The sequence below is a fragment of the Hylobates moloch genome, unplaced genomic scaffold (genome assembly GCF_009828535.3).
Source record: "Hylobates moloch isolate HMO894 unplaced genomic scaffold, HMol_V3 SCAFFOLD_4, whole genome shotgun sequence".
In the NCBI taxonomy this organism is placed as follows: domain Eukaryota; kingdom Metazoa; phylum Chordata; class Mammalia; order Primates; family Hylobatidae; genus Hylobates; species Hylobates moloch.
In genome coordinates this window covers 106,882,609-106,908,467 of record NW_026652279.1, presented here as the reverse complement: position 1 = coordinate 106,908,467, position 25,859 = coordinate 106,882,609, and the positions used below count along the sequence as shown (strand labels likewise).

The window sequence follows — 25,859 nt, the reverse complement described above, 5'->3', positions numbered from 1 at the left end:
ATGCTATCTCGACTCACTGCAACCTCCACCTCCCGGGCTCAGACGATTCTCCTGCCTCAGCCTCCCAAGTAGCTGGGACTACAGACATATACCAACACACCCCAGCTAATTTTTTTTTTTTTTTTTTTAATTTTTGGTAGACAAGGGATTTCCCTATACTGGCCAGGCTGGTCTCAAACTCCTGGCCTCAAGTGATCCGCCCACCTCAGCCTCCCAAAGTGCTGGGATTACAGGCATAAGCCATGCCTGGCCTACATTTTTCTTCCTTAAGTCTGTAAGTTGGGCCAAAGAGGACACAAAAGTCCTATGGAGTATAAGCCAGGCACTAAGACAAGGCTTCAGTCACACTACTGTTGCCAGGCCGTGGATGGCAAAGAAATCACACATGTCAACTTTGCAGAAGAACACCAGAGTGAAGTCTAGAGTGAGAAAAAACAATCAAGGAGAAGACGCACAAGATGGAATGGTTCAGGGTCTGTTCAGGCAAGCCTACAGAAACGAGCACTCATCAGTGGTTTTGAAAACCTGGTAGTAGAAACCAGAAGTGAGTGAGTTAGGAGTGTAAGGTGGCCCTGGAGTGATGACTGAAGGTCAGCAGTCCCACTTCCAGCTGTCCTGACTCACTCCTGCCTTCTCATCATCTCATGGAAGCCTATCCTCCAACAGCAATAGCATTGGGGCTTCCCATGAAGGCATCTATAGACAGGCCAAACAGGGTGTAAGGAAGCAGACCCAGAGTACATAGTATCTATCCACATCACTTTATTTAAACAAGCAAGAACATGCTAGCACAGTCTCCATCACTATACTACAGTTATGTTGTACTAATTCTGGTATCCTATAAAGTTCAAAAAAAGAGGACTATACCTATAAATGAAATTGTTATACCTTTTTGATTTTGCTATTATATGATGCTACTCATGTGCAGTGACTATTTGTAATGGTAACACAAGAATTCCATGAATATACTTCCAAAGTTGTATCCCTTCTCCCTCAAAATCTATTCAGTATTTCTTAAAAAGTTGTATTGACAGAAAAGACTTAATCTAAAAAAGCAAAATCAAGACAAACATGAGATTGTCAGAATATAAGAGTAAGTCTTACTAAGTGCTGCAGGACTAAAGGAAGTTTTAGTCATAATGTTGGCTTTGCTGTGAAGTCCTAGATAAAATACTAAAAATTCTCTGGAATGCAATTTTATCTTTGGTGAAATGAGGAAGTTGAATTTCATAGTCTCTAAGCAAAAACACAGCTCTAAAAACATTATGCCTTAGTTTTCTAGTTTGATTTCAATGAACTTTTGATCTCAATAATACATAAATGTTAACTTCAAGATCACTATAAGAATGTAACTTTTTATACCTGAAAATCTAATATTGTTTAAAGAAAATAAGAAGTATGCATTTTAGAAGAATCTCTTCCAATATTTCTATGTCAACATACAGTTAAATAATTTTAAAATACTTTTAATGCAAAAGAAATATAAACTAAAGTCTGACTTTTAACAGTGTGGCCCAGTGCAGTGTCTCATGCCTGTAATCCCAGCACTCTGGGAGGCTGAGATGGGCAGATCACCTGAATCCAGGAGTTTCAGATCAGTCTGGGCAACTTGGCAAAAACTTGTCTCTACAAAAATAAATTAAAAATTAAAACAAAAACAAAAAACAATGTAGTTTCCCAGAATAATTTAGCAGATAGGCCAAATAATAGTGTACTGGGGACAATGTTTACATTTCTTACCACTGAGCCTTTAAATGCTAGAAGTGAAAGCTCAGAACCCTAAATTGCTTTGGAAGGGAAGTTATAGGGGAAAGAGGAAAAAGATGTGGGAAGTGGAGGGTGACATCATTCACATTGTTCCAGCTCCCAAGCTGAAAAACAAGGTTAGGCTTTGGTGGTTTATTTTGCCCACTGTGAAACAAACAAACAAGAAACTAACTTACCCATGACACTATCTTGTAGTAGGTATTCTGAATCTAGATCTTTCTCCTATCTTCCTATGGCATATATATGCATGTACATACACAGTCACAGTATTTTCTATAATTGTCCAAGTCTTTGTTCAGCACAAAAGCAGGCTCCGAGTGAAACAAGTTCATGAATTTTCCACAGAAAATCTTAACCAAAAAAAGTAAGTGATTACTGTAAAGCCTATTTGATTTTTTTTTACTTTTAGGGTAAATAAAATAATAAAAAATGAAAAATAAAAAAATTTCTTAACATCCTTTAACAAAGATCGCCAAATCAGAATCACATGCAAATCCAATTAAATTCAAGTGCAGTGTCACAAGGAGCAAGTTAAGTATTCTTATTTGTGTCTCAAAAATGACTACACTACTGTGAAATGTGTGACTTTTTCCAGGAAAGAAAATTGCATACACCTAGAATTTTCACCTTATGTTTCCTACTTAAATTTACTTTAAAAAGATGACACTAAATCAATATGCATTATTTTCCAAAAGATGATAATATTATTAAATATTAAGCCTGCCTGATTAAAAAATAACTTAGGCATTTAGAAATAGTTAAACATTCACATTTGGATGAAGAATTAAACATTGGATCTGCTTAACTGACAAGAGGAAATTCAATTTATTCTGAGTAACTCTTATTACTTCAAAGGATAGACATGAAAATCCTTTCACAACATATCCCTTCCCTGATACAGTTAAATGCAAATTCTCTTTTCCGTCTTACTCCAGAAAGCTCCTGCATACATAGGCTGATACGCCACCTACTGCAAAACCGAGCTGACAGCGCAGGCGATGCTGCCAGCGTTTCCATTCCATCACCAGGCTGGGGCTGAATAAAGGCGTGCTTGTGTGGTAGTGTTTCTTTTTAAAAAATCTCAAAGCCAAGAAGAACAAGCTGAAATAGCATCTTCAAAAAATGGAGCGTAAAATAAACAGAAGAGAAAAAGAAAAGGAGTACGAAGGGAAACACAACAGCCTGGAAGACACCGATCAAGGAAAGAACTGCAAATCCACACTGATGACCCTCAACGTTGGTGGATATTTATACATTACTCAAAAACAAACACTGACCAAGTACCCAGACACTTTCCTTGAAGGTATAGTAAATGGAAAAATCCTCTGCCCGTTTGATGCTGATGGTCATTATTTCATAGACAGGGATGGGCTCCTCTTCAGGCATGTCCTAAACTTCCTACGAAATGGAGAACTTCTATTGCCCGAAGGGTTTCGAGAAAATCAACTTCTTGCACAGGAAGCAGAATTCTTTCAGCTCAAGGGACTGGCAGAGGAAGTGAAATCCAGGTGGGAGAAAGAACAGCTAACACCCAGAGAGACTACTTTCTTGGAAATAACAGATAACCACGATCGTTCACAAGGATTAAGAATCTTCTGTAATGCTCCTGATTTCATATCAAAAATAAAGTCTCGCATTGTTCTGGTGTCCAAAAGCAGGCTGGATGGATTTCCAGAGGAGTTTTCAATATCGTCAAATATCATCCAATTTAAATACTTCATAAAGTCTGAAAATGGCACTCGACTTGTACTAAAGGAAGACAACACCTTTGTCTGTACCTTGGAAACTCTTAAGTTTGAGGCTATCATGATGGCTTTAAAGTGTGGCTTTAGACTGCTGACCAGCCTGGATTGTTCCAAAGGGTCAATTGTTCACAGCGATGCACTTCATTTTATCAAGTAATTACCTGTGTCACGAACAAAGGCAACAAGCATGCAGCCAGCAAGCTTCGGAAAACCACAGCATCAAAAGCATCCCAAATTAACATGCCCAGCTAGCTCTGTACTACAGAGCCCTGCTACTAATCAATTACTGTGAGCTAACGGTATGTAAATTCTATCGCTAAAGATGTCCTTCCTCTGGGGTGTTCCTGCTGATCAGACTCTTCCACCTAAAATGAAAACAGTAACCTTCTATATACTGTAAATAAAGACTGAAAGCTTTTGCTATTTATTTGTCCTTAAGCTGTCTTTCAATCAGATTGTCTTGGGTATTTGCACAAAAAACAAAGCATGTACATTATCTATCATTCATTTAAGTAAATGGTAATAAAATATTTTAAGGGGCTATTAATATTTAAAATCCTTTTCTACTATGGCAAAAATCTACAGAGAAACTGAACTGGTAAAATTAACTACCTAGAGCAAAACAGATGTGCAGATCTAACTAAAACAAAGCTATAGTGAAACAGAATGAGATTGTAAGAAGACATTAAAGCTATTGATTTGATTTTTCCACAGCAGGCACCAAAAGCTTATATTCACAGTTCCTGTGTTTCATATTAGACTTATAGCTGAATTGGTATTTTGCTGAAAATTCCTAGAAAACTGTTTGATGACAATAAAAAGTAAATAAAAGCATTGCTACCTTCTTTGATTGTATTAATGATTATAATAAAAAGTTACATGTCACTTTAAAAACAAACAGTACCACTTGATGATTTTGCACAAAATTATGCATTGATGTAGTCAACCGGCAGGCTACAGTAACCCTGGCTGGTCCTGGAAGTGACAAAAATCAGCAAATTCAATTCTTTGCAGGCTGAGTTCCCACAAAGCATGGGTAACTTAGTCTCAATAGAGTATCTGTTATTAGAATAATAAAGGAGTTCATTTTCAGAATCACCGTATCTGTTCATTTTTCAAGCTCAAAAATATTAAATGAACATAACTAAACATTATTCTTACGAAAGAACTTTGTTTTCAATACCTTTTTGGATGCTAAATCTCAGACTCAATGAGTTAACATTACTTCATGCCAAATAAAAAATTATTTTTAAAAATTACATTTTACGTATGGCCGTTTCAATTAAGTAATCTACAAACTTAACTTTAAATGAGTGTATTTTCCCCCTGCAAAGGACAGCTAAATCATTTCACCTGTTCTTTAACTTCTAAGAACAAAATATATTTAAATTTTCTTCTTTAAAATTAAACCATTAAATCTGGTAACTAAATCTTAATTTTAATAATCTCAAGAAGATGTCTGAAAATCTTGACTGAGGTTACATAAATTAGCATATATGCCAAAAGTTTGATTACTCATAAAAACTTAGAATAAGTAAAGCTAATATTCATTTCCAGAACTATAACTGACTTCCAGTTATAACAGCTAATGTAATGTAAAAGTTGGCTGTATATACTAAAAGAAACCTTTTAAAATCTGTTCTACAAAAAAATTCCTTCAAAAATCACATTTAAAAACCAAATTCCACATTAGCTACACAATATTTTTATATATACTAAGAAAAACAGATTTCTACTAAAACATTATCTTTTACATACTTTAAAACAGCTTAATCAAGACTGAACAAAACTATAAAAACAGGAAAAGAATTGTAAAATTTATTTGAATAGCCACTATAATTGAACTGTTTATATGCCTCTCCAACTTAGGAGTTGACTTTTCCTTGGCATTTGGACTTTGGTAATGAAAAAAAGGTAGTGATTTACTGTCAGAGCAAGATTTTCTCTTACAAGATTTCATTACAGATAATAAAAATAACCCTGACATATCTTTTTACAGGAGATATAGCTGAACAGATCTCCTTAGAAGCATTACAAGTAAGGTTTTTCATCAAATCCAAAGAGGAGAATTTAACTCTCTTAACAAATTTATTATTGATAGAAACCATTAAAAACATCAGATTTTTTGTATTTTTAGTAGAGACGGGGTTTCACTGAGACGGGGTTTCACTGTGGTCTCGATCTCCTGACCTCGTGATCCGCCCGCCTCGGCCTCCCAAAGTGCTGGGATTACAAGCGTGAGCCACCGCGCCCGGCCGGGCATGGTGGCGGGCGCCTGTAGTCCCAGCTACATCGGGAGGCGGAGCTTGCAGTGAGCCGAGATTGCGCCACTGCACTCCAGCCTGGGCGACAGAGCGAGACTCCGTCTCAAAAAAAAAAAAAAAAAAACATCAGATTCATTTTTATGTAGCATCTTTTAGAACTTGTATCTGGACACATTTAATTCCTCCTCACACTTTTAATAAATCACAATGTTCTAAAACAATTTAGTAATCTAGAAAGAAATCTGACTAGACTGACCACCCTTGTAACTTTTTATAAATATACCTTTTTAAATTCCAAATTACTTGTACTTGGATTTATATATTCAAATGCCTAAATATTGTGCTCTAAGTATATAGAAAATATCTATATTTTAATGTTAGTATTTTCTAAATATATTCAGAAATACTTTCCATTCAAGAAACTCAAGAAATCATACAAAATGTCAATTATAAGTCAGAGTGAAGCTTTCAGAGTATTTCTGTTCCCAGTCACTGAAAAATTTATTTCTCAAATTTTTTCTCATAAGTAAATACTGTTCCAAAAAACAAATCACAAAGTGACTATCTTTCTCAAAAGAAAGGTAATAAAAAAGTAGGTTACTATAGTTGCCATGAGCCAAACATATATTCTCTTATATTTGGAATTACCCCCACACGGTGACTCAAGCACCATCCTTAAAATGTGAGAAGATTATGGCTTTTACTATATATATACACACACACACACACATATATTTTTGTGTTTTTAGTAGAGACGGGGTTTCACCATGTTAGCCAGGATGGTCTCGATATCCTGACCTCCTGATCCGCCCACCTCGGCCTCCCAAAGTGCTGCGATTACAGGCGTGAGCCACCGCGCCCGGCCGGCTTTTACTATATTTTTAAAATGTATATAGGGTGGTATACAGAACAAATGAAACACGAGACTTTTCAAATAACTCAAGGAAGATGACTACCATGCCAGACTGAAGATGATGTTACTGAATCAGCTTATTCAGTTTGTCTTTTTTTTTTTTTTTTTAAAGAAAATTACTTGTATTTCAATTAGCCACACATGGTGGCATACATTTGTAATCCCAGCTACTTGGGAGGCTGAGGCGAGAGGATCGCTTAAACTGAGAGGTGGAGGTTGTGGTGAGCCGAGATCACACCACTGCACTCCAGCCTAGGTGACAGGGCGAGATTCTGTCTCAAAAAAAAAAAAACAAAAACAAAAACAAACAAAAAAAACCCCACGAAACTTATACTTCAAATGTTACTTACTTTTAGGGTGCTAATAAAAGCTCACATTTATTAAGCATTTTACTACATGCCAGATACCATGCTATGAACATACATTCTCTCAATTAAACCTCAAACAATTCTAAGAAAGGTATTAATTATTCTTTCCTTTTTACTGATGAAGAAACGGAGACTTAGGGGGTTAAGTAACCTGCCCAAGATTACATAGTTATAAAAAGGTGGAACCAAGATTTGAAGCCCAGGTATACCAGTACCAGAGCCAACAGAAACTGTGTCTGATTTTGCAAGCCACTTGTATCCCTAACACTTAGAACGTGGCAGAAAACAGGCATTCACAAGGTAGGTGTTGAATACAGAATACCAAAATATAGGTTTGCCTCACTTGATACAATCTTATAATGCAAGTATTCCTGAAACGCTGAGTGAAAAACTGAATTTTAGAAAAGTAATATTTTTAATGTCATGTCATTTAAAAAACAGGTGAATCGTATGTCTGCTGGCTGCATAAATGTCTTCTTTTGAGAAGTGTCTGTTCATATCCTTTGCCCACTTTTTTATCGGGTTGTTTTTTTCTTGTGAATTTGTTTAAGTTCTTTGGAGATTCTGGGTATTAGCCCTTTGTCAGATGGACAGATTGCAAAAATTTTCTCCCATTCTGTAGGTTGCCTGTTCACTCTGATGACAGTTTCTTTTGCTGTGCAGAAGCTCTTCAATTAGATCCCATTTGTCTATTTTGGCTTTTGTTGCCATTGCTTTTGGTGTTTTAGTCATGAAGTCCTTGCCCATGCCTATGTCCTGAATGGTACTGCCTATGGTATTACCATTTGCAATACCATCCTGAATGGTATTGCAAATACCATTTTTAAAGTATAATTTTAAAGTATAAAATTGAGGAAGTCTACTAATTCTTAATTTGCAACCCATTGATTTTTGATTGCAAATCAAAACCACAATGGCCTTTGCCCATGCCTATGTCCTCAATGGTATTGCAAATCAAAACCACAATGAAATACCATCTCACGCCAATTAGAATGGCGATCATTAAAAAGTCAGGAAGCAACAGATGCTGGAGAGGATGTGAAGAAATAGGAATGCTTTTACACTGTTGGTGGGAGTGTAAATTAGTTCAACCATTGTGGAAGACAGTGTGGTGATTCCTCAAGGATCTAGAACTAGAAATACCATTTGACCCAGTGATCCCATTACTGGGTACATACCCAAAGGATTATAAATCACGCTGCTATAAAGACACATGCACACGTATGTTTATTGCGGCACTATTCACAATAGCAAAGACTTGGAACCAACCCAAATGTCCATCATAACAGACTGTATAAAGAAAATGTGGCATATATACACGATGGAGTATTATGCAGCCAAAAAAAAGGATGAGTTGATGTCCTTTGCAGGGACATGGATGAAGCTGGAAACCATCATTCTCTGCAAAATATCACAAGGACAGAAAACCAAACACCACATGTTCTCACTCATAAGTGGGAGTTGAACAATGAGAACACTTGGACACAGGGAGGGTAACATCACACACTGGGGCCTGTTGTGGGGTGGGGAGCCGGGGAGGGATAGCATTAGGAGAAATACCTAATGTAAATGAAAAGTTGATGGGTGTAGCAAACCAACATGGCACATGTATGCCTATATAACAAACCTTCACGTTGTGCACATGTACCCTAGAACTTAAATTAAAAAAAAAAAAAAAGTGAATCATCCATCTCACAACAGTAAAGAATATCACAAATTTGTCTGCTGGTGAATCTAAGATTTTCACATATCAGGTTTGCTGAAAAATAGGTTAACTTTTTATGACTGTATAATCCACAGAACTGACATATTAGGAGAAAAAAGCACAGTGAAACACACGTGGGCTCTGGAGTTAGACTTGGGTTCTAATTCCATTAACTTCCACTAACTTGCTTACATGATTATAGGCAAGATCCTTAACTTTTTAAGATTTCAACTTCCTCACAGTAAAATAAGGATAATAATAACTATTTGATAGGGCTTTTGCAAGGTTTAAATTAAATTCTAAATTGTATGTAAAGTACTTCACCTTCATGAACTTTTGATAAAGCACTAATATTATCTTGTCCAGTAAAAAGTATTTTCATGGCAAACCATGAACAGGTCTCCCCAAAATGCACACTTATATTAATTAGGCTTTCTACTTACACATGAATAGAATGGAGAACTTTTAACAAGCACATGTTTAATTCTATGATGAAATACTACAAAACACAAGACTGTACTTTAAATTGCTATAGGCAAACATGGTTTTCATTCTATTCATTTAAAACAGATATAATAGGTTTCTTGGGACCTTTATTTTCTAGCTTCATGTCAAAATCTACAATAACAAAATAATCATAGCAGCTGTTTTGTCAGCAATATAAAATCAGTCGGGGCCAGGCACAGTGGCTCACACCTGTAATCCCAGCATTTTGGGAGGCCAAGGCGGGCGGATCACTTGAGGTCAGGAGTTCAAGACCAGCATGACCAACATGGTGAAACCCTGTCTCTACTAGAAATATAAACATTAGCTGGGCATAGTGGTGCGTGCCTGTAATCTGAGCTACTTGGGAGGCTGCAGCACGAGAATCGCTAGAACCCAGGAGGTGGTTATAGCAAGCTGAGATTGTGCTACTGCACTCTAGCCTGGGCAACAGAGTGAGACTCCCATCTCAAACAAATAAATAAAATCAGTAAGGAGTAATATAAGCAATAATGCTATTTTAAAGACACACTTATCTAATAAATTATGAATATTTTAAACAGCAATGAATGTTAGTCAAGGTTAAAATTACAGCATCTGAATCATAATTATCCTTGCTAATAAAGCAAAGATGTAATATGGAGGACTATCCAAAACAGCATGCAACTTAGAAATCATTTGTATTTAGCTTTAAAATATACAATGGCTTCTTCTGTAGCCGACTTATCGTCCTAATCATATTTTGCTTAAGATAATATTACAATTAATTTGTTTCTGTCAACAAACACCAAGGGAGTGGCAGTAAAGGAAAATAGGCTGGACAGAGAGAAATATTTAAGATGAATCTAAAATATGGCTAAAAAAATTTATGAAGAGGTGGACTGTATTTCTACTTCTTAACAAAAATACATAATGGTTTAATATTCTCTAGCAAACAAAAATCATGAACACATGTAAGTTGTTATAAATGACCTATATTTAATAAAACTTTTCTAACAATGCAGAAATGTACATTAAACATTGTATAATAAAATACAGAAATTCTCGTTTTATTTCAACCACCAGTTATTTTAGAAAAGATACTGAATTGGATATTTAAAAATGAGACAATTATAACATACCTCCTTTAAATTTTTAAAATATAAATTTAAAAAAATACATATTTTCATAGAGATGGAGTCTCACTTTGTTGCCCAAGCTGGTCTCAAACTCCTGGGCTCAGGAGTTTTTAGTAGAGATGGGGTTTTGCCATGTTGGCTCGGGAGGAAGAGGTTGCAATGAGCCAATATCGTGCCACTGTACCCTAGCCTGGGTGACCAAGAAAGACTATCTCAAAAAAAAAAAAAAAAAAAAAGAAAAGAAAAAAGAAGTGGTAAATGCAGATAATCTGATCCTTTAACACAGGAGATCATAAAAATGTCTGGCATTTGCTGAGGTATTACTTTGCATCAGGCACGGTACTAAGTATTGACATGCACTGTCTGCTTTAAAGTGCACAACACATAATGATCTTATGAGGTGATGGGGTAGAGATTGCTAATTACTTCTCCTGTATCCATTCCCTTCTTTGTCAGAAATGGAACCCTAATCAAGGGTAGCAACTACACCCAAATTAAACCTGCATTTCCCAGTGTTCTATGGCTGCAAAGTGTGGCCAAGTTATCAAGTTCTGACTAGTGGAATGTAAGCAAAGTGACTTCTGGATATGCTCCTGCAAAGAATTAAAAAGTCCCTTTACCTTCCCCATCTTGCCTCCCTTTTGATGCCTGAGAGGTAGATATGACAGTAGTAACTCCAGCAGTCATTCTGGATCCCCCTGAGGATGGAAGCCACAGTTAAACAATGGCAAAGGCCTGCTGATGACCTTGGAAATGCCGTAGCAGACAAGGACTTCTTACCTAGGAACTTCCCTTACAAGGGAAAACAATGTGCTTAAGTCACTGATATTTTGTTAGTGGAGTTAACTCTAACAGACAGAGGTAGGTAGTATTAACACTATCATTTTATAGATGAAGAAACAGAGATCCCCAGAGTTAAACAATTTGCCTGCAGTCACACAGCAACCAAGCAACCTTCAAAGTGCCAAGCTCTTAACCACTATGTGATAATGCCTTCAGACCAGATCCTGGAACTCAGTAAGAGACTTACTTGACAAAGGACATGAACCTTGAAAATGGGCAAAATAATACTGAAGGAAGGGGGTGCCTCCACTTATTCATTAGTCTAGGCCAAGACCTAGTTAAAATAATGGAAGAAGCCACAGTTAACCAAAAGGGAACCCAGCCTGCCTGATGAGTGTGCTGCAAGAAAAAACTAGTACAGAGAATCCACTTCTGAGACTTGTGGGGCCTCAACCACAGAAAGAAAAAGGGGGACTGGCACGTGAGGGATAACCAGGAAAGAAGCCTCTGTGAGCTAGGCATATTTTCTTCATTTATGTACAGAATTATTAACAAATTAAACCTGAAGAATAGCTACTAATAGGGAACAACCAGCAAAATGATTTCTAAAAATGAACTAAAAATTCTTCCATGGGACCATCTAAGAAAAAAGTAGACTACCTTTAAGCAAATGGGAGGAGGGAGACTATTTTTACATCAAGTAGGCAAAGGAACAACTTCACAGATTTTTGAGATATAGTAAACTCTTTTTTTTTTTTTGAGACGGAGTCTCACTCTGTTGCCCAGGCTGGAGTGCAGTGGCGCAATCTCGGCTCACTGCAAGCTCCGCCTCCCGGGCTCACGCCATTCCCCTGCCTCGGCCTCTCCAAGTAGCTGGGACTACAGGCACCCGCCACCACGCCCGGCTAATTTTTTGTATTTTTAGTAGAGACGGGGTTTCATCGTGGTCTCGATCTCCTGACCTCGTGATCCGCCTGCCTCGGCCTCCCAAAGTACTGGGATTACAAGCGTGAGCCACCGCACCCGGCCGAGATATAGTAAACTCTTGTACTGCCCTGCTCTGGAGATGGAGGAAGAGTATAAACATAGACTAGAGAAAAAGGCATAATTCTGTTTCCCTACAGTACCAAGCAATTTTAAAAAACACTTAAGATCACAAAGCATCTGGAACGCTATTTTAGAGTCATCTGGGAAGGAGTGAAGTAAGAACACTGGGAAAGTGGCCGGGTGCAGTGATTCATACTTGTAATCCCAGCACTCTGGGAGGCCAAGGCAGGTGGATCACCTAACAAAAGTTAGTTGGGCATAGCAGCAGGCGTCTGTAATCCCAGCTACTCAGGAGGCTGGGTCAGGAGAATCGCTTGAGCCCAGGAGGCAGAGGCTGCAGTGAGCCGAGATTGCACCACTGTACTCCAGCCTGGGCAACAGAGCGAGACTATCTCAACAAACAAACAAACAAACAAACAACACTAGGAAAGTGAAATGTAGTCTAAAAAGCTAAACTGGTGGAAACTGGAAGAGAGACATGGTCAAATTCTTAGAAATGGCAGGGTATGAATCAGAAGGGGCTACATAAGGAGCTACCTCCAGAGAGAGGGAGGACTCTAAAGCTTCAGCCAGAAGGGTGGCCATTTGTTACCTAAGGAGCTAGCATTATTATCTCTAGTTTTCTAAATTAATAAGCTTGTGGTAGACTAGTCAAACAATTAGGCATTTTCCCCAATACCATATCAACAGAAGCATCAAGAAAAGCTACCGCTAGCTTTTTGTACACTTAAGCTAACATAATGTGCTCAAGCTCACAAAGTTTTTTAAAAATTAAAAAACAGATGAAAAGTAACCCAAAAGACAATGCTTTTGGATGAGACATTTTCTCAACCTAAGCTCTCTCTCTAGCTTTCAAAAGTGACCCAAAGACAATACTAAGTAAGTTTTTCTGGCTTATATAGCCGAAATATGAAGATCACTTAAAAGCAATACTCACTCATCCACAGGTTAATAGATTTATTTTATATTTACTTCTAAATACATACTAATTGTTTTTGTATTATACAGCTTTATAAGATAAAATGTAAAGTTGCTGTTGTTTAAAACCTAAAAATTGTCTTAAAAACATCAGAGAGAAATGTTCATATACAAGTAATTGACATGCTTAAAATCTTCTTGGTTATTCATTTAAGGATTCCCTAAAGGATCTCTATTGACTAAGCTTTTTTACTCGGACTCATTATTTTACAGCAAAAGCAATGACTCCTTAAAACTACTGTGAAAAATAAAATATATTTCAAGGTGCCACTAGTTGAAATGTATGACCCTTTCCTTTTTTAAGGTAGCCAGCAAGAAGAAGAGAAGGAGGTATATGAAGGGAATTGATGCCATGATATCTGGATATCACTTTTGGTTTTTCTGGGTTTTTTTTTTTTTTTTTTTGTCTTTTGAGACAGGGTCTCACTCTGTTGCCCAGGCTGGAGTGCAGTGGTGTGATCTCGGCTCACTGCAGCCTCCACCTCCTGGGTTCAGGCAATTCTCCTGCCTCAGCCTCCTGAATAGCTGGAACTACACTACAGGCACGCACCACCATGCCTGGCTAATTTTTGTGTTTTTTTGGTAGAGACGGGGTTTCACTGTCTTGGCAGGCTGGTCTCGAACTCCTGGCCTCAAGTGATCCTCCCACTTTGGTCTCCCAAAGTGCTGGGATTATAGGCGTGACCCACCACGCCCGGATCCCTTTTGTTTTTTGATGACTACATATGACAAAGACCACATCAGAGACTAGCAATTTACCAATACAAAAATATACTTCTTTTAAAGAAAAATCCATGCTTTCTTCAAGTCACTATACCCTTCTAAAGAAAACATTAGGACACAATAAAACATTAATTAAATAAATTTTTATTGGATAAAAATTTATTAAAGCAACAAAGTAAGGTAACTTAGATGACTGACGTGAAGTATAATAAACATGTAGAAATAAAAGTACAATTCATTTGGCTACAAACACACAAAACTTGAGAAAAACAAAATGAGCAATCTTTTCCTTATACAAGCAGTATGGACCAAATTAGATCAGAGTTTATAATTACGACAAAAATACTCATTTAAACATTTGTTGACCAGCCAAAACTCTGCTTTGAGGAAGATATATATACACACATACATATACACACACACATACTGAAAAAAATGAGAAAATTATAACTGTCTAACTAAAACAGACACAAAATATGCATGAGTCTAAAAATTCTACAATGGACCTGAAAAGAAACTATGTATATTTTGTAAAGCTCACCTATGAGTGCTTTTTAAGAAAAGAGATGTAACAGTGAAAGCTAGACTATATAGAATAAAAATAAATAATTCAAGAATAAGATGACATGATCAAAAGCCTAGAAGAAAGTACAAACTTATTTATAATTTATACTAAGGCTAAACAGCAGGGAAATTAGTTGTGGAATGTGAGTCTTTACAGTCTTGACAAAATGATAACACAACTAAGTAAAAATGAGAAGTTGTTTTGAGGATTGTAATTTTCAAAATTTACATAACAGAGAATCAATAGATTGTCAAAAAGTGAAAAACATGGAATTTTTAAAAAAGATAATACAATGACTCCGATTCTTTAATTCTTCACCCACATCTACACTCCCACCTCCCAAGTTAAAAGAAACTCTTGGGAACTTGTATTTCTTGTGAAAAAGACGCATTTATTTGATGTTAAGAAATTCCTTCAGTTCTTTTTCATCTGTTACTTCGAATAAATTAACTATGCTGGTCTATATTCTCTATAATGGTGGGCTAACTTAATTTAGATCAAATCTCCCTCTGAAAACAATTAAAAAGCTTAATAAAATCTTAAAAGTATCAAAAAGACCACAAGATAATAAGGAATTACAAGCCCCAAATATGGGGAAAACGAGATTCCCTGTGGTCACAAGCCAATGCAGGGAAAATGAGACTCTTTGTTTAGACAGCCTCCCAAGGCATAGGGGACATAAATCAAAGTCCAGTGCCTAGACAAGGTAGAAAGTCTAACAGGAGTTCATTACCACAAAAAATTAAAATCCCAAAGGACTATATACCTTCAGGGCAGTGATAAGAAGGAAATTTTAAAAGCTCCTGATAAACTAACCAGGGTGACCAAGAGTCCTAGTTTGCCACAGACAGTCTAGTTACACCCGAAGTACTGGCATGCTTAAAAACAGTGCTCCTTTTTACTCTCAAAAAGATTCCACCTTGTAACCAGGTAAGCTACATGGTCACTGTAATGATCACCTAATTTCAATCCCTGGATACCCCATCAAAGAAATCTCAAGCCTTGAGCATGGTTTAATGTGATCATGGAAGACTGTCTCTGAAGATGACTGAAAACAATCCCTTCCTTCCCTGTACTTGCACACCGCTGGTTTCATCAAGAGGTGGGGTCTATTTTATTTTCCCTCGCTTTGAATCTGAGCGGGTCCTGTGACTTGCTGTGACCAACAGACTGCAGCTGAAGTGATGCTGCACCAGTTCCAAGCCCAGCCCTTAAGAGACTTACCAGCTTTTGCTTTTGCTTTCTTGGAAAACAGCCACCATGTGGGTAGACCTACTAAATGACGAGAGCACTAAAGAGAGACCACAAAGGATAGAGCAAAGGTACCCCAACCCACATGCACCAAGTCTCAGGCAATAAGTGAAGCAGCCCTGGACACTGCACCCTAGCCAAACCCCCAGCTGAATGCAGATGCATGAGTAACTCCAGTCAACATCATGTGAACAGTGGAGCCCCCAGCTTAATCCAGCCAACTCACAGATTCATGGAAATACGACATCATTGTTGTTTTAAGCCCCCAGTTTGGTGGTGATTTGTTATAAATTACTGAAATAGTGGATCAAAACTGGTAGTGGTCTGTAGTGCTTGGGTGAGAGTAGGTACGTAACTTTCATTTAAAGTCACATGTTTGGTAAATGGAATTTGAGGAGAAAAAGAAAAAAAGAAAAAAAATTTAAAGAAAGTCATGTTATTCCTATAAATAAATATAATGCCAAACACGAAGCTTTGAAACTAGATTCCTTGACCAAGTACCAATAAAAGCATCAACATAAAGGGATTCTAAAAGACTTCAGAGATTGGAATTCTCAGATACACACTATAAAACAACTGGACTGTGATTAAAAATAAAAAAAAAGACAAACTCAGAAACACCTACAGGGAAAATTGTCACAGATTCAAAAAAGAACCACATAAGACATCTAGAAATAAATAATAATAATAATAATAAGCATAATTTAAACCTCACTGGACAAGTTTAATATCAGACTAGACACAAGTGAAGAAACCATTAGTGCGCTGGTATATAGGAAAAATAAATTTTCCAGAGTGTAGCACAAGCAGAAAAGGGGCAGAAAAATCATTAGAGAGACACAGAAGATATAAATAAACTGTTTGGCATATGTTTAAAATATTTGTTTCATCAGAATCTCAGGAGGAGAGAAAAAAATAGAGGTAACATTTAAAGGGCAGGTGTCAGAAGGTTTTCTACAAATGAAGGAAGACAGCAATCAACAGACACAAGAAGCTCAATGAATCCCAGGCTGCTTAAATAAAGAGAAACTCACATGTAGACATATCACATTAAAATCAAAGATAATAAAAAAATTTATATACTCACAGGAAATAAAAAGACATTACCCTTAAAGCATCAGCAATAAAACTAACAGTAGAATTCTCCACAGAAAAAACAAGACTGTGGACTCTTTCAGCAATAAAACTAACAGTAGAATACTCCACAGAAAAGCAAGACTGTGGACTTTTTCCTTCTTCACAATTTTACGAATGAAAGATTCGTTTTTACTGTAGATCTTAGCAACCTCAACATATTTTTGTTCCTTTCCTTATTAAGTTAGGAACTCTTACTGTTTCACTTAGAGGAGGCACTTCAAGGTTTCTCTTTGGCATATCTGAGTTGCCAGCATCACTACTCTTATACTTTGGGGCCATTATTAAGTAAAATAAGGGTTATCTGAGCACATACAGAGGGACATTAAGATAGTCTGTCTGATAACCAAGACAGTTACTAAGTGACTCATGGGCAGGTAGCATATACAGCATGGGTATGCTGGACAAAGGGAGGATTCACATCCCAGGCAGGATGAACTCAGATGGCCCAAGAGTTCATCATTCTACCCAGAACAACGTACAGTTTAAAACGTTTGTATTATTTTTGGAATTTTCCATTTAATATTTTTTGGACCTCAGTGGACCACGGGTAAGTGAAATTGCAAATGGGAGATGGTAGGGGGATGCAACTGTATAACTTTGACACCAAAATAAGGCTAGATGATATCGACCACTGGAGAAGAGAGTGAGCCTAAAAGCAGACCTGTACTTCAGTAAATAGTTTACTTATGGCAAAGCTGGTATTGTAGAACAGTGAGAAAAAGATGGTCTTTATTAAAAAATACATCATTCTCATTCATATGGGAAAAAAATACAATTTGACCCCTATCTCGCACCTACAGAAAAAACAATTCCAGGCTGGGTGCAATGGCTCATGCCTGTAATCCTAGCACCTTGAGAGGCTGAGGTGGGTGGATCACTTGAGGCCAGGAGTTCAAAACCAGCATGACCAACATGACGAAATCCCATCTCTACTAAAAATACAAAAAAAAAATTAGCTAAGTATGGTGGTGGGCACCTATAATCCTGGCTACTCGGGAGGCTGAGGCAGGACAATCGCCTGAACCTGGGAGACAGAGGTTGCAGTGAGCCAAGATTGCGCCATTGCACTCCAGCCTAGGCGACAGAGCAAGACTGTCCCCCGACAAAAAAAAAAGAAGAAAAGAAAAAGAAAAAACAATTCCAGTTAAACCACAGATCCAAATGTGAAGAAAGACAATACAAAAAGGCTTATGGAAGATGACAGAGGAAAATAACTTTTATGATCTCGATTTCTTAAAGAGACACAAAAAGCACAAGCCACAAAGACAAGACTGACAAACTGGACTATTAAAGATAACTTCAGTTCATCAAAAAATACCTTTAAGAGAGTAAAAAGGCAAGCCACTGAACAAAAGGTATTTTAAAACCACATAACTAAGGGCTATACCCAGAATATATAAAGAACTATAACTCAAAAAGAAAAAGACAACCCATAAAAAATGGACAAGAAATCTAAACAGGCATCTCTCAAAATAAGAAATCCAAATGTAAAATAAACACAAGGGTAACTTCATTTAAAAGAGACAGATGTCAAATCAAACCACAGTGAGAAATCACTACACATTCTCCATAACAGTTAACATTTTTTTATAAATTTAATTAGCATTAGAGAGGAGTTAAAACAAAAAGAACTTACATACACCACTGATGGGAAGATAAACTAAGATGGCTTCTTTGGAAAACAGTTGGGCCTTATCAACTAGAATTGAAGATAGATGTATCCTGTGACCAAACGAAGTCCACACTTAGAAATTACAGCAGTATTGTTAATAAGCTAAAAATTATAAACAACATAAATATTCACTAACAGTAAAAATGAGTAAACTGCAGTAAACAAATACTCTGGAATGCAGCAAAGAAACGGAAGGAACTACTGTCATATACAACGTGGATCAGTCTTAGAAAACAGTGCTCCATGACAACTGTAATAAAATATATACTAACAGGAATAATTCAGGCAAAACCAAAATGTTACCAGATAGAATTTGGCAAATGGGCCGGGTGCGGTGGCTCATGCCTGTAATCCAACACTTTGGGAGGCCGAGGCAGACGGATTACCTGATGTCAAGAGTTCAAGACCAGCCCAACCAACATGGAGAAACCCCATCTCTACTAAAAATACACACAATTAGCCAGGTGTGGCGGCGCATGCCTGTAATCCCAGCTACTTGGGAGGCTGAGGCAGGAGAATCGCCTGAACCCGGGAGGCGGAAGTTGCGGTGAGCCGAGATAGTGCCATTGCACTCCAGCCTGGGCAAAAAGAGCGAAACTCTGTCTCAAAAAAAAAAAAAAAAAAAGAATCAGGCAAATCCAAGAAGGAAGGAAGAGAACTGAAGAGTACATACATATTTGGATAAAGATACTGATGCTGTTTAAGATAATAACAAAAATGTTTTACAGGACATAAAACATATATAAAAAAGAACACTAAAAAATAGAACAACCATATGATCCAGCAATTCCACTACTGGTGTATATCCAAGAGAAAGGAAATCAGTATGTTGAAGAGATGTCTGCACTCCTATGTTTATTGCAGCACTATTCGCAATAGCCAAGATATGGAATCAACTTACACGTCCAACAGATGAATGAATAAAGAAAATGTGGTACATATACACAATGGAATACTATTCAGCCACAAAAACCAATGAAATCCTGTCAAACAAAGCAACATGTATGAGCCTGGAGGATAATTATGTCAGTGAAATAAGCCAGGCATAGAAAGACAAATATCATATGTTCTCACTCATACATGAAAGCTAAAAAAGTTGATTTCACAGAAGGAGATAGAATAGTGATTACTAGAGGCTGGAAAGTGTGAGGCATGATAAGGAGAGATTGGCTAACATGCAAAATTGCAGCTATATAGGAGAAATAAGTTCTACTGTTCTATTGTACTGCAGGGTGACTATAGTTAACAATAGTGCATATTTTCAAAGAGCTGTAAGATTTTTAATATTCCCAACACAGAGAAATGATAAATATTTGAGGTGACAGATGTTAATTACTCTGACTTGATCATTATACATTGTACATATGTACCAAAATCATACGGTACCATAAATGTATACAATTATCGAGTGTTAAAGAAAAATCTCCCAGTGAGAAACCTGTTTGGATAAGGCCCTAGACCTCAATGAAGGCGTTAACCCATGGATCTTTCTCCCTCTCCTTCCCTCTGAAGTCCTCCCTGACCTCTGTGTATGGCCTCCAGGTATGTCATGTATCCAGGACCTGTAAGTAATAAAACCATTATTTCTTTAAAAAAAAAAAAAAAAAAGAAGAAAAGAAAGAAAAAGAAAAAAGAAAACAGTGCTCCATGAAAAACTCATACCAAAAAAATGGTGCACATTGATTCTATTTATATAACACTAAAAAACAGACAAAGTAAAATATATTACAGAGGAATAAAGGCTTAAATGCTAAAATTATAAAAGAAAAAGTTACTATCATAAATGTCAATGATGGTTTTCTCCGTGGATGAAGGAGTGAGCTGTGATCAAGGAGGGATACCTGGCAGCTTTTGAGGGGCTGCATATGTTCTATTTCAGCTGTTTCATGTTAATACATCTTTTCTGTATGTGGCAGTGGTCACATTTTCAAGTTTTAAAAAAATTATCTATACTTTTACTTTTAAAAATAGCTTCTCTGGAAAAGTTTGGTGGTTACGTATTAAATTTAACTTGCAATTACCACATTACCCAGCAAATGCACTCTTGGGCATTAATCCCAAAGAAATGAAAACTTGCACTCACACAAAGATCTATACACAAATGTTCACAACAGCTTTATTTGTAGTAGCCAAAATCTGGGAACAACCCAGATACTCTTCAATGAGAGACTAGTTAGATGTACTGTGGTACATCCATACCATGGAATACTCAGCAATAGAAAGGAATCAACTATTGATTCACATAAAACCTTGGATGAATCTCTTAGAGAATTTATGCTGAGTGAAAAAAGCATTTATATAGTACTTGTTTACATAACAGTTATATGACACTTTTAAAAAGTGACAAAGTTGGCCGGGCGTGGTGGCTCACGCCTGTAATCCCAGCACTTTGGGAGGCCGAGGCGGGTGGATCACAAGGTTAGGAGATCGAGACCACCCTGGCTAACACAGTGAAACCCCATCTCTACTAAAAATACAAAAAATTAGCCGGGCGTGGTAGCGGGCGCCTGGAGTCCCAGCTACTCGGGAGGTGAGCCAGGAGAATGGCATGAACCCGGGAGGCGGAGCTTGCAGTGAGCCGAGATCACGCCACTGCATTCCAGCCTGGGCAACAGAGCAAGACTCCGTCTCAAAAAAAAAAAAAATGACAAAGTTATAAAAATGCAGAACAGATCAGTCGTTTCTGGGGGTTAAGACAGGGTTGGGGAAAGAGGTGGGAAGTGGGGGTGGTTAGGAGGAAGGTGGCATGGTTACAAAGGGTAACCTGAGAGATTCTTGTGGCGATGGAACTGTTCTGCATCTTGAGTGTGGTGATGGGTATATGAAACCACATGTGACAAAACTGCATGAAACTAAATGATACACACACACACACACACACACACACACACACACACACAAGAAAGTACAAGTAAAACTAGGGAAATCTGAATGGGATCAGTGGACTCTATCAATGTCAATATCAATGTCAGTGGTTTGTATAGTACCATGAATTGCAATATTACCACTGAGGAAAACTGAGTAAAGGGTACATCCAATCTCTCTGTATTATTTTTTACAACTACATGTGAATCTACAATTACCTCAAAATAAAAAACTTAATTAGAAAAATAGAACACTTTTTTTCTCTCTGTACACTTTTTTCTATATCTATGTATCTCTATATTGCATATTTTGTAATGCTGTCCACCAAATAATACTGTTAAGATGTCAATACTCTTCAAAGTGATGTATAGATTCAATACGATCCCTACCAAAATCCCAGCTGGACTTTTTACTTTTTGCAAAAATTAAGGAACTGATCTTAAAATTCATATGCAAACTTGAGGGACTCAGAATAGGTCAACAATCAACAATCATGAAAAAAAAAGAAAGGTGGAGGGTTGGAGGGTTCATGTTTCCCAATTTCAAAACTTACTACAAAGCTACAGTCATCAAGACTGTGTGGTACTGGCATGAGGATAGATACATTGAGCCATGGAATAGAACTGAGAGTCCATAAATAACTCCTGATCAACTAATTTTCAACAAAGGTGCCAAGAGAATTCAGTTTGGAAAAGATAGCCTTTTCAACAAACAGTGCTGGGAAAACTGGATAGCTGCACGGAAAAGAATAAAGTTGGCTTCCTATTTCATGCCATATACAAAATTAACTCCAAATGGATCACAACCTAAATCAAAGAGCTAAGAAGATAAAAATAAAAAATAGAGACATTAGATTATATCAAAATTAAAAGTTCTGTACTCCAACGAATACCATCAGAAAAGTGAAAAAGACAACCTACAGAGTGGGAGAAAATATTTGCAAATCATATATCTGAATAAGGGATTTGTGTGTATATATATATATATATATATATATATATATATAGAACTCTTACAACTCAACAATAAAAAGATAAACAACCCAGTTTAATAACAGGCAAAGGGTCTGGAATAGGTATTTGTCCAAATGAGATATACAAATGGCTAACAAGCACATGAAAAGATATTCAACATCAATCATCAGCTATCAGAGAAATACAAGTCAAAACCACAGGGAAATGCAAATGAAAATCACAAGGAAATGCCACTGCACACCCACCCACTAGGTTGGCTAGAATCAAAGGGACAGACAATAACAAGTGTTGGTGGGGATATGGTGAAATTGGAACCCTCGCACACTACATTCCACTCCTAGGTATATATACAAGAGAAATAAAAACTTAAGTTCCCACAAAAACTTGTAGTACACAAATATTCATAGCAGTATCACTCACAATAGCCAAAAAAACGGAAACAATCTAAATGTCCATCAACTGATGAATGGATAAACCATGAAATATTCAGACGATGGAATACTGTCTAGCAATAAAGCAGAATTAAGTACTGATACATGCTACAACATGAATGAGCCCTGGAAACATCATGCTAAGTAAAAAAAAAAAAAAGTCACAAAAGACCAAGTATTTTAGGACTCCATTTATATAAACTGTCCAGAATGGATAAATCTATAGAACCAGAAAGTAGACTATGGCGTGGGAGGTTGCCTATGGTGTGGGAGGTTGGGGTGAGAATAACACGTGACTACAAATAGGTGTGGGTTTCTTTTGAGGTGATGGAAATCTAAACTTATGGTGATGGATGTACTAAAACCATTCACTTGTACACTTTAAATGGGTGAATTGTATGGTATGAGAATTTTCATCTCAATAAAGCTGTAATTTTTTAAAAGGCAATATAATGTAAATACTCCTTTTCATTTAAAATACCACTAAATAATATTAGGTTTACTTCCCTCCTAACTTCAGATAGAAAACTCTAAAGTGATTCAATAGGGATCCTTCTTACTCATTGCAAAGGTACAAAATGGATATCAGAATGCTTGGCAACACCATGCAGAACCCTCAAATTACTTAAACCTGTTTCTTTTAAAGTTCAATTAAAGTCAAGATATGGTTTTAGGCTGCGTGCTGCAGCTCATGACTGTAATCCCAGCACTTTGGGAGGCCAAGGTGGGCAGATCACCAGTTCGAGACCAGCCTGGCCGACATGGCGAAACTCCATCTCTACTAAAAAATAGAGGCCGGGCGCGGTGGCTCACGCTTGTAATCCCAGCACTTTGGGAGGCCGAGGCGGGTGGATCACGAGGTCAGGAGATCGAGACCATCCTGGCTAACACGGTGAAACCTCGTCTCTACTAAAAATACAGAAAATTAGTTGGGCGCAGTGGCGGGCGCCTGTAGTCCCAGCTACTCGGGAGGCTGAGGCAGGAGAATGGCGTGAACCCGGGAGGCGGAGCTTGCAGTGAGCCGAGATAGCGCCACTGCAGTCCAGCCTGGGCAAAAGATCGAGACTCTGTCTCAAAAAAAAAAAAAAAAAAATAGAAAAGTTAGCCGGGCCTGGTGGCACGCACCTGTAGTCCCAGCTACTCAGGAGGTTGAGGCAGGAGAATCACTTGATCCTGGGAGGCGGAAGTTGCAGTGAGCAAAGATCAAGCTACTGCACTGCAGCCTGGGTGACAGAGCAAGACTCTGTCTCAAAAAAAAAAAAAAAGGGTTTTAGACGCTAGCATTTTCATGGCTATGTCACCGCATGCAAGCAACATTGCTTTCTCTCTACTAAATTGCTGCCTATTTAATTTCTGCTGCTCCCTGAGCCAACTGTCTGTTACCATTCTGACTGACCACCATGATCTTCCTCTACTCTCTCTGCTACCCTCCCAGTATGACAGATCACACTGCTACTACCTTCACTGGGCTTTCATTACAACCTCCCCTCAGTCAGCTGGAAGCCACATCCTTTTCATTCCAACCCTTCTCTTGCATCTAGACTTCTCCAATTCCTCCAGGAATCATTCTTCTGATCTCATGATGGTTCTCTCAGATACCACCTCTGATCCTTTCTCTGACTGCAGCCCCTAGTCTTTCTTGTATGCAGATTCTCTATATTTTCCAGCTTTCAGAAATAACTACTTCAAAGCCACAGAATCTTTCCATTAGAATATAATTTACTCAGAAAGACAGTTTCAAGGGGAAAATATTCTGCATACAGAATACCTCACTAGCTGAAAAAAAGTCATTTGTTGGAGATGATTTCAAGACTGTAAAACTCATGAAAAGTAATTCAAATAAATTACCTGCATCACTGACTCAACTGACATTCAGTTTCCACAAAAGCTTTTATTTGCTTCTAAGCCTTGTCAGAAAAAATTTTTAAAAGATGTTAAGTGGGTGAAAGAAAAATTAATTGGAGCCTATGTAATGATAAATTTACCAGACTATGTGTCTTACAAAGATAACCAGTCTCAGCTGGGCACAATGGCTCACACCTATAATCCCAACACTTTGGGAGGCCAAGGCAGGGGAGTTTGAGACCAGCCTAGGCAAGAAAATGAGACCCTGTCTCTACAAAAAACTTTTTAAAAAATTAGCTGGGTGTGGTGGTGTATGACTGTAGTCCCAGCTATTTGGGAGGCTGGGGTGGGAAGATCGCTTGAGCCCAGAAGTTAGAGGCTGCAGTGAACCGAGATCATAGCACTGCAGTCCAGCCGGGGTGACAGAGCAAAACCTCGTCTCTAAATAAATAAATAAATAAATAACCAGTCTCTTATTAAAAAAAAAAAAAAAGATAAATGTTGGAACTATAACTCTCTGGTTGGTTCGTGTTAAAAACCTAGTTCTTAAGAAGCTTAATATCTCTAATATTGCAACATTTCTAAACAATACTGGTTGTGTCCATGTAAAACTTATGCTTGAAGATTAAAAAATAGTAATCTACATTTAAAAGGGAGTAAGTTACCGAAGATACGTAAAAAAATTAGTCTAGAAAATTTGATACTGGATCCATGAATTCAAAAATCAAAGCATAGCTGACAATGTTCTTTTGTTACCTCGGTGTGGTTACAGGGATGTGTTCACTTTGTGAGAAAACAGTATAAGCTTATGATTTGTGCTGTTTTCTTAAATGTAGGTTATGTTTCAATTAAAATTTTACTAACAAAAAAGCAAAACACAAGAAGAAAATCAATTTTTCTAAACATCCATCAACTAGACTTCTTAGTTCAAAAAATTAAATCAGAAGTATTAAATCACACTGCATTAGTTTGCTAGGGCTGCCATAACAAATTTCCACAGACTGGGTGGCTTAAGCAACAGCAAGGTATTTTCTCATAGTTCTGGGGGCTAAAGTCCAAGATTGAGGTGCCTACAACTTTGGTTTATTCTAAGGCTCAGCTCCTGGGCTTGCAGATGGCCACTCACTTGCTGCCTCCTCACATGGTCATTCCTCTGTGCACGTGCACCCCTAGTCTCTCCTGAGTGTCTAAATTTCCTTTTCTTATAAGGACACCAGTCAATTGC

The 25,859-nt window shown here is 37.5% G+C and overlaps 2 protein-coding genes across 2 annotated transcripts in view; one reads left to right on the top strand and one right to left on the bottom strand.

Moving 5' to 3' along the window:
- GTF2F2 (general transcription factor IIF subunit 2) overlaps positions 1-25,859 on the bottom strand; it is a 167,501-nt gene that overhangs the window by 89,386 nt on the left and 52,256 nt on the right. The gene's annotated exons all lie outside the window — the stretch shown is intronic.
- KCTD4 (potassium channel tetramerization domain containing 4) lies at positions 2,890-3,889 on the top strand. Its single transcript, XM_032150813.2, has one exon. The coding sequence runs from the start codon at positions 2,890-2,892 to the stop codon at positions 3,667-3,669; it is 780 nt and encodes a 259-aa protein (XP_032006704.1). The 3' UTR covers positions 3,670-3,889.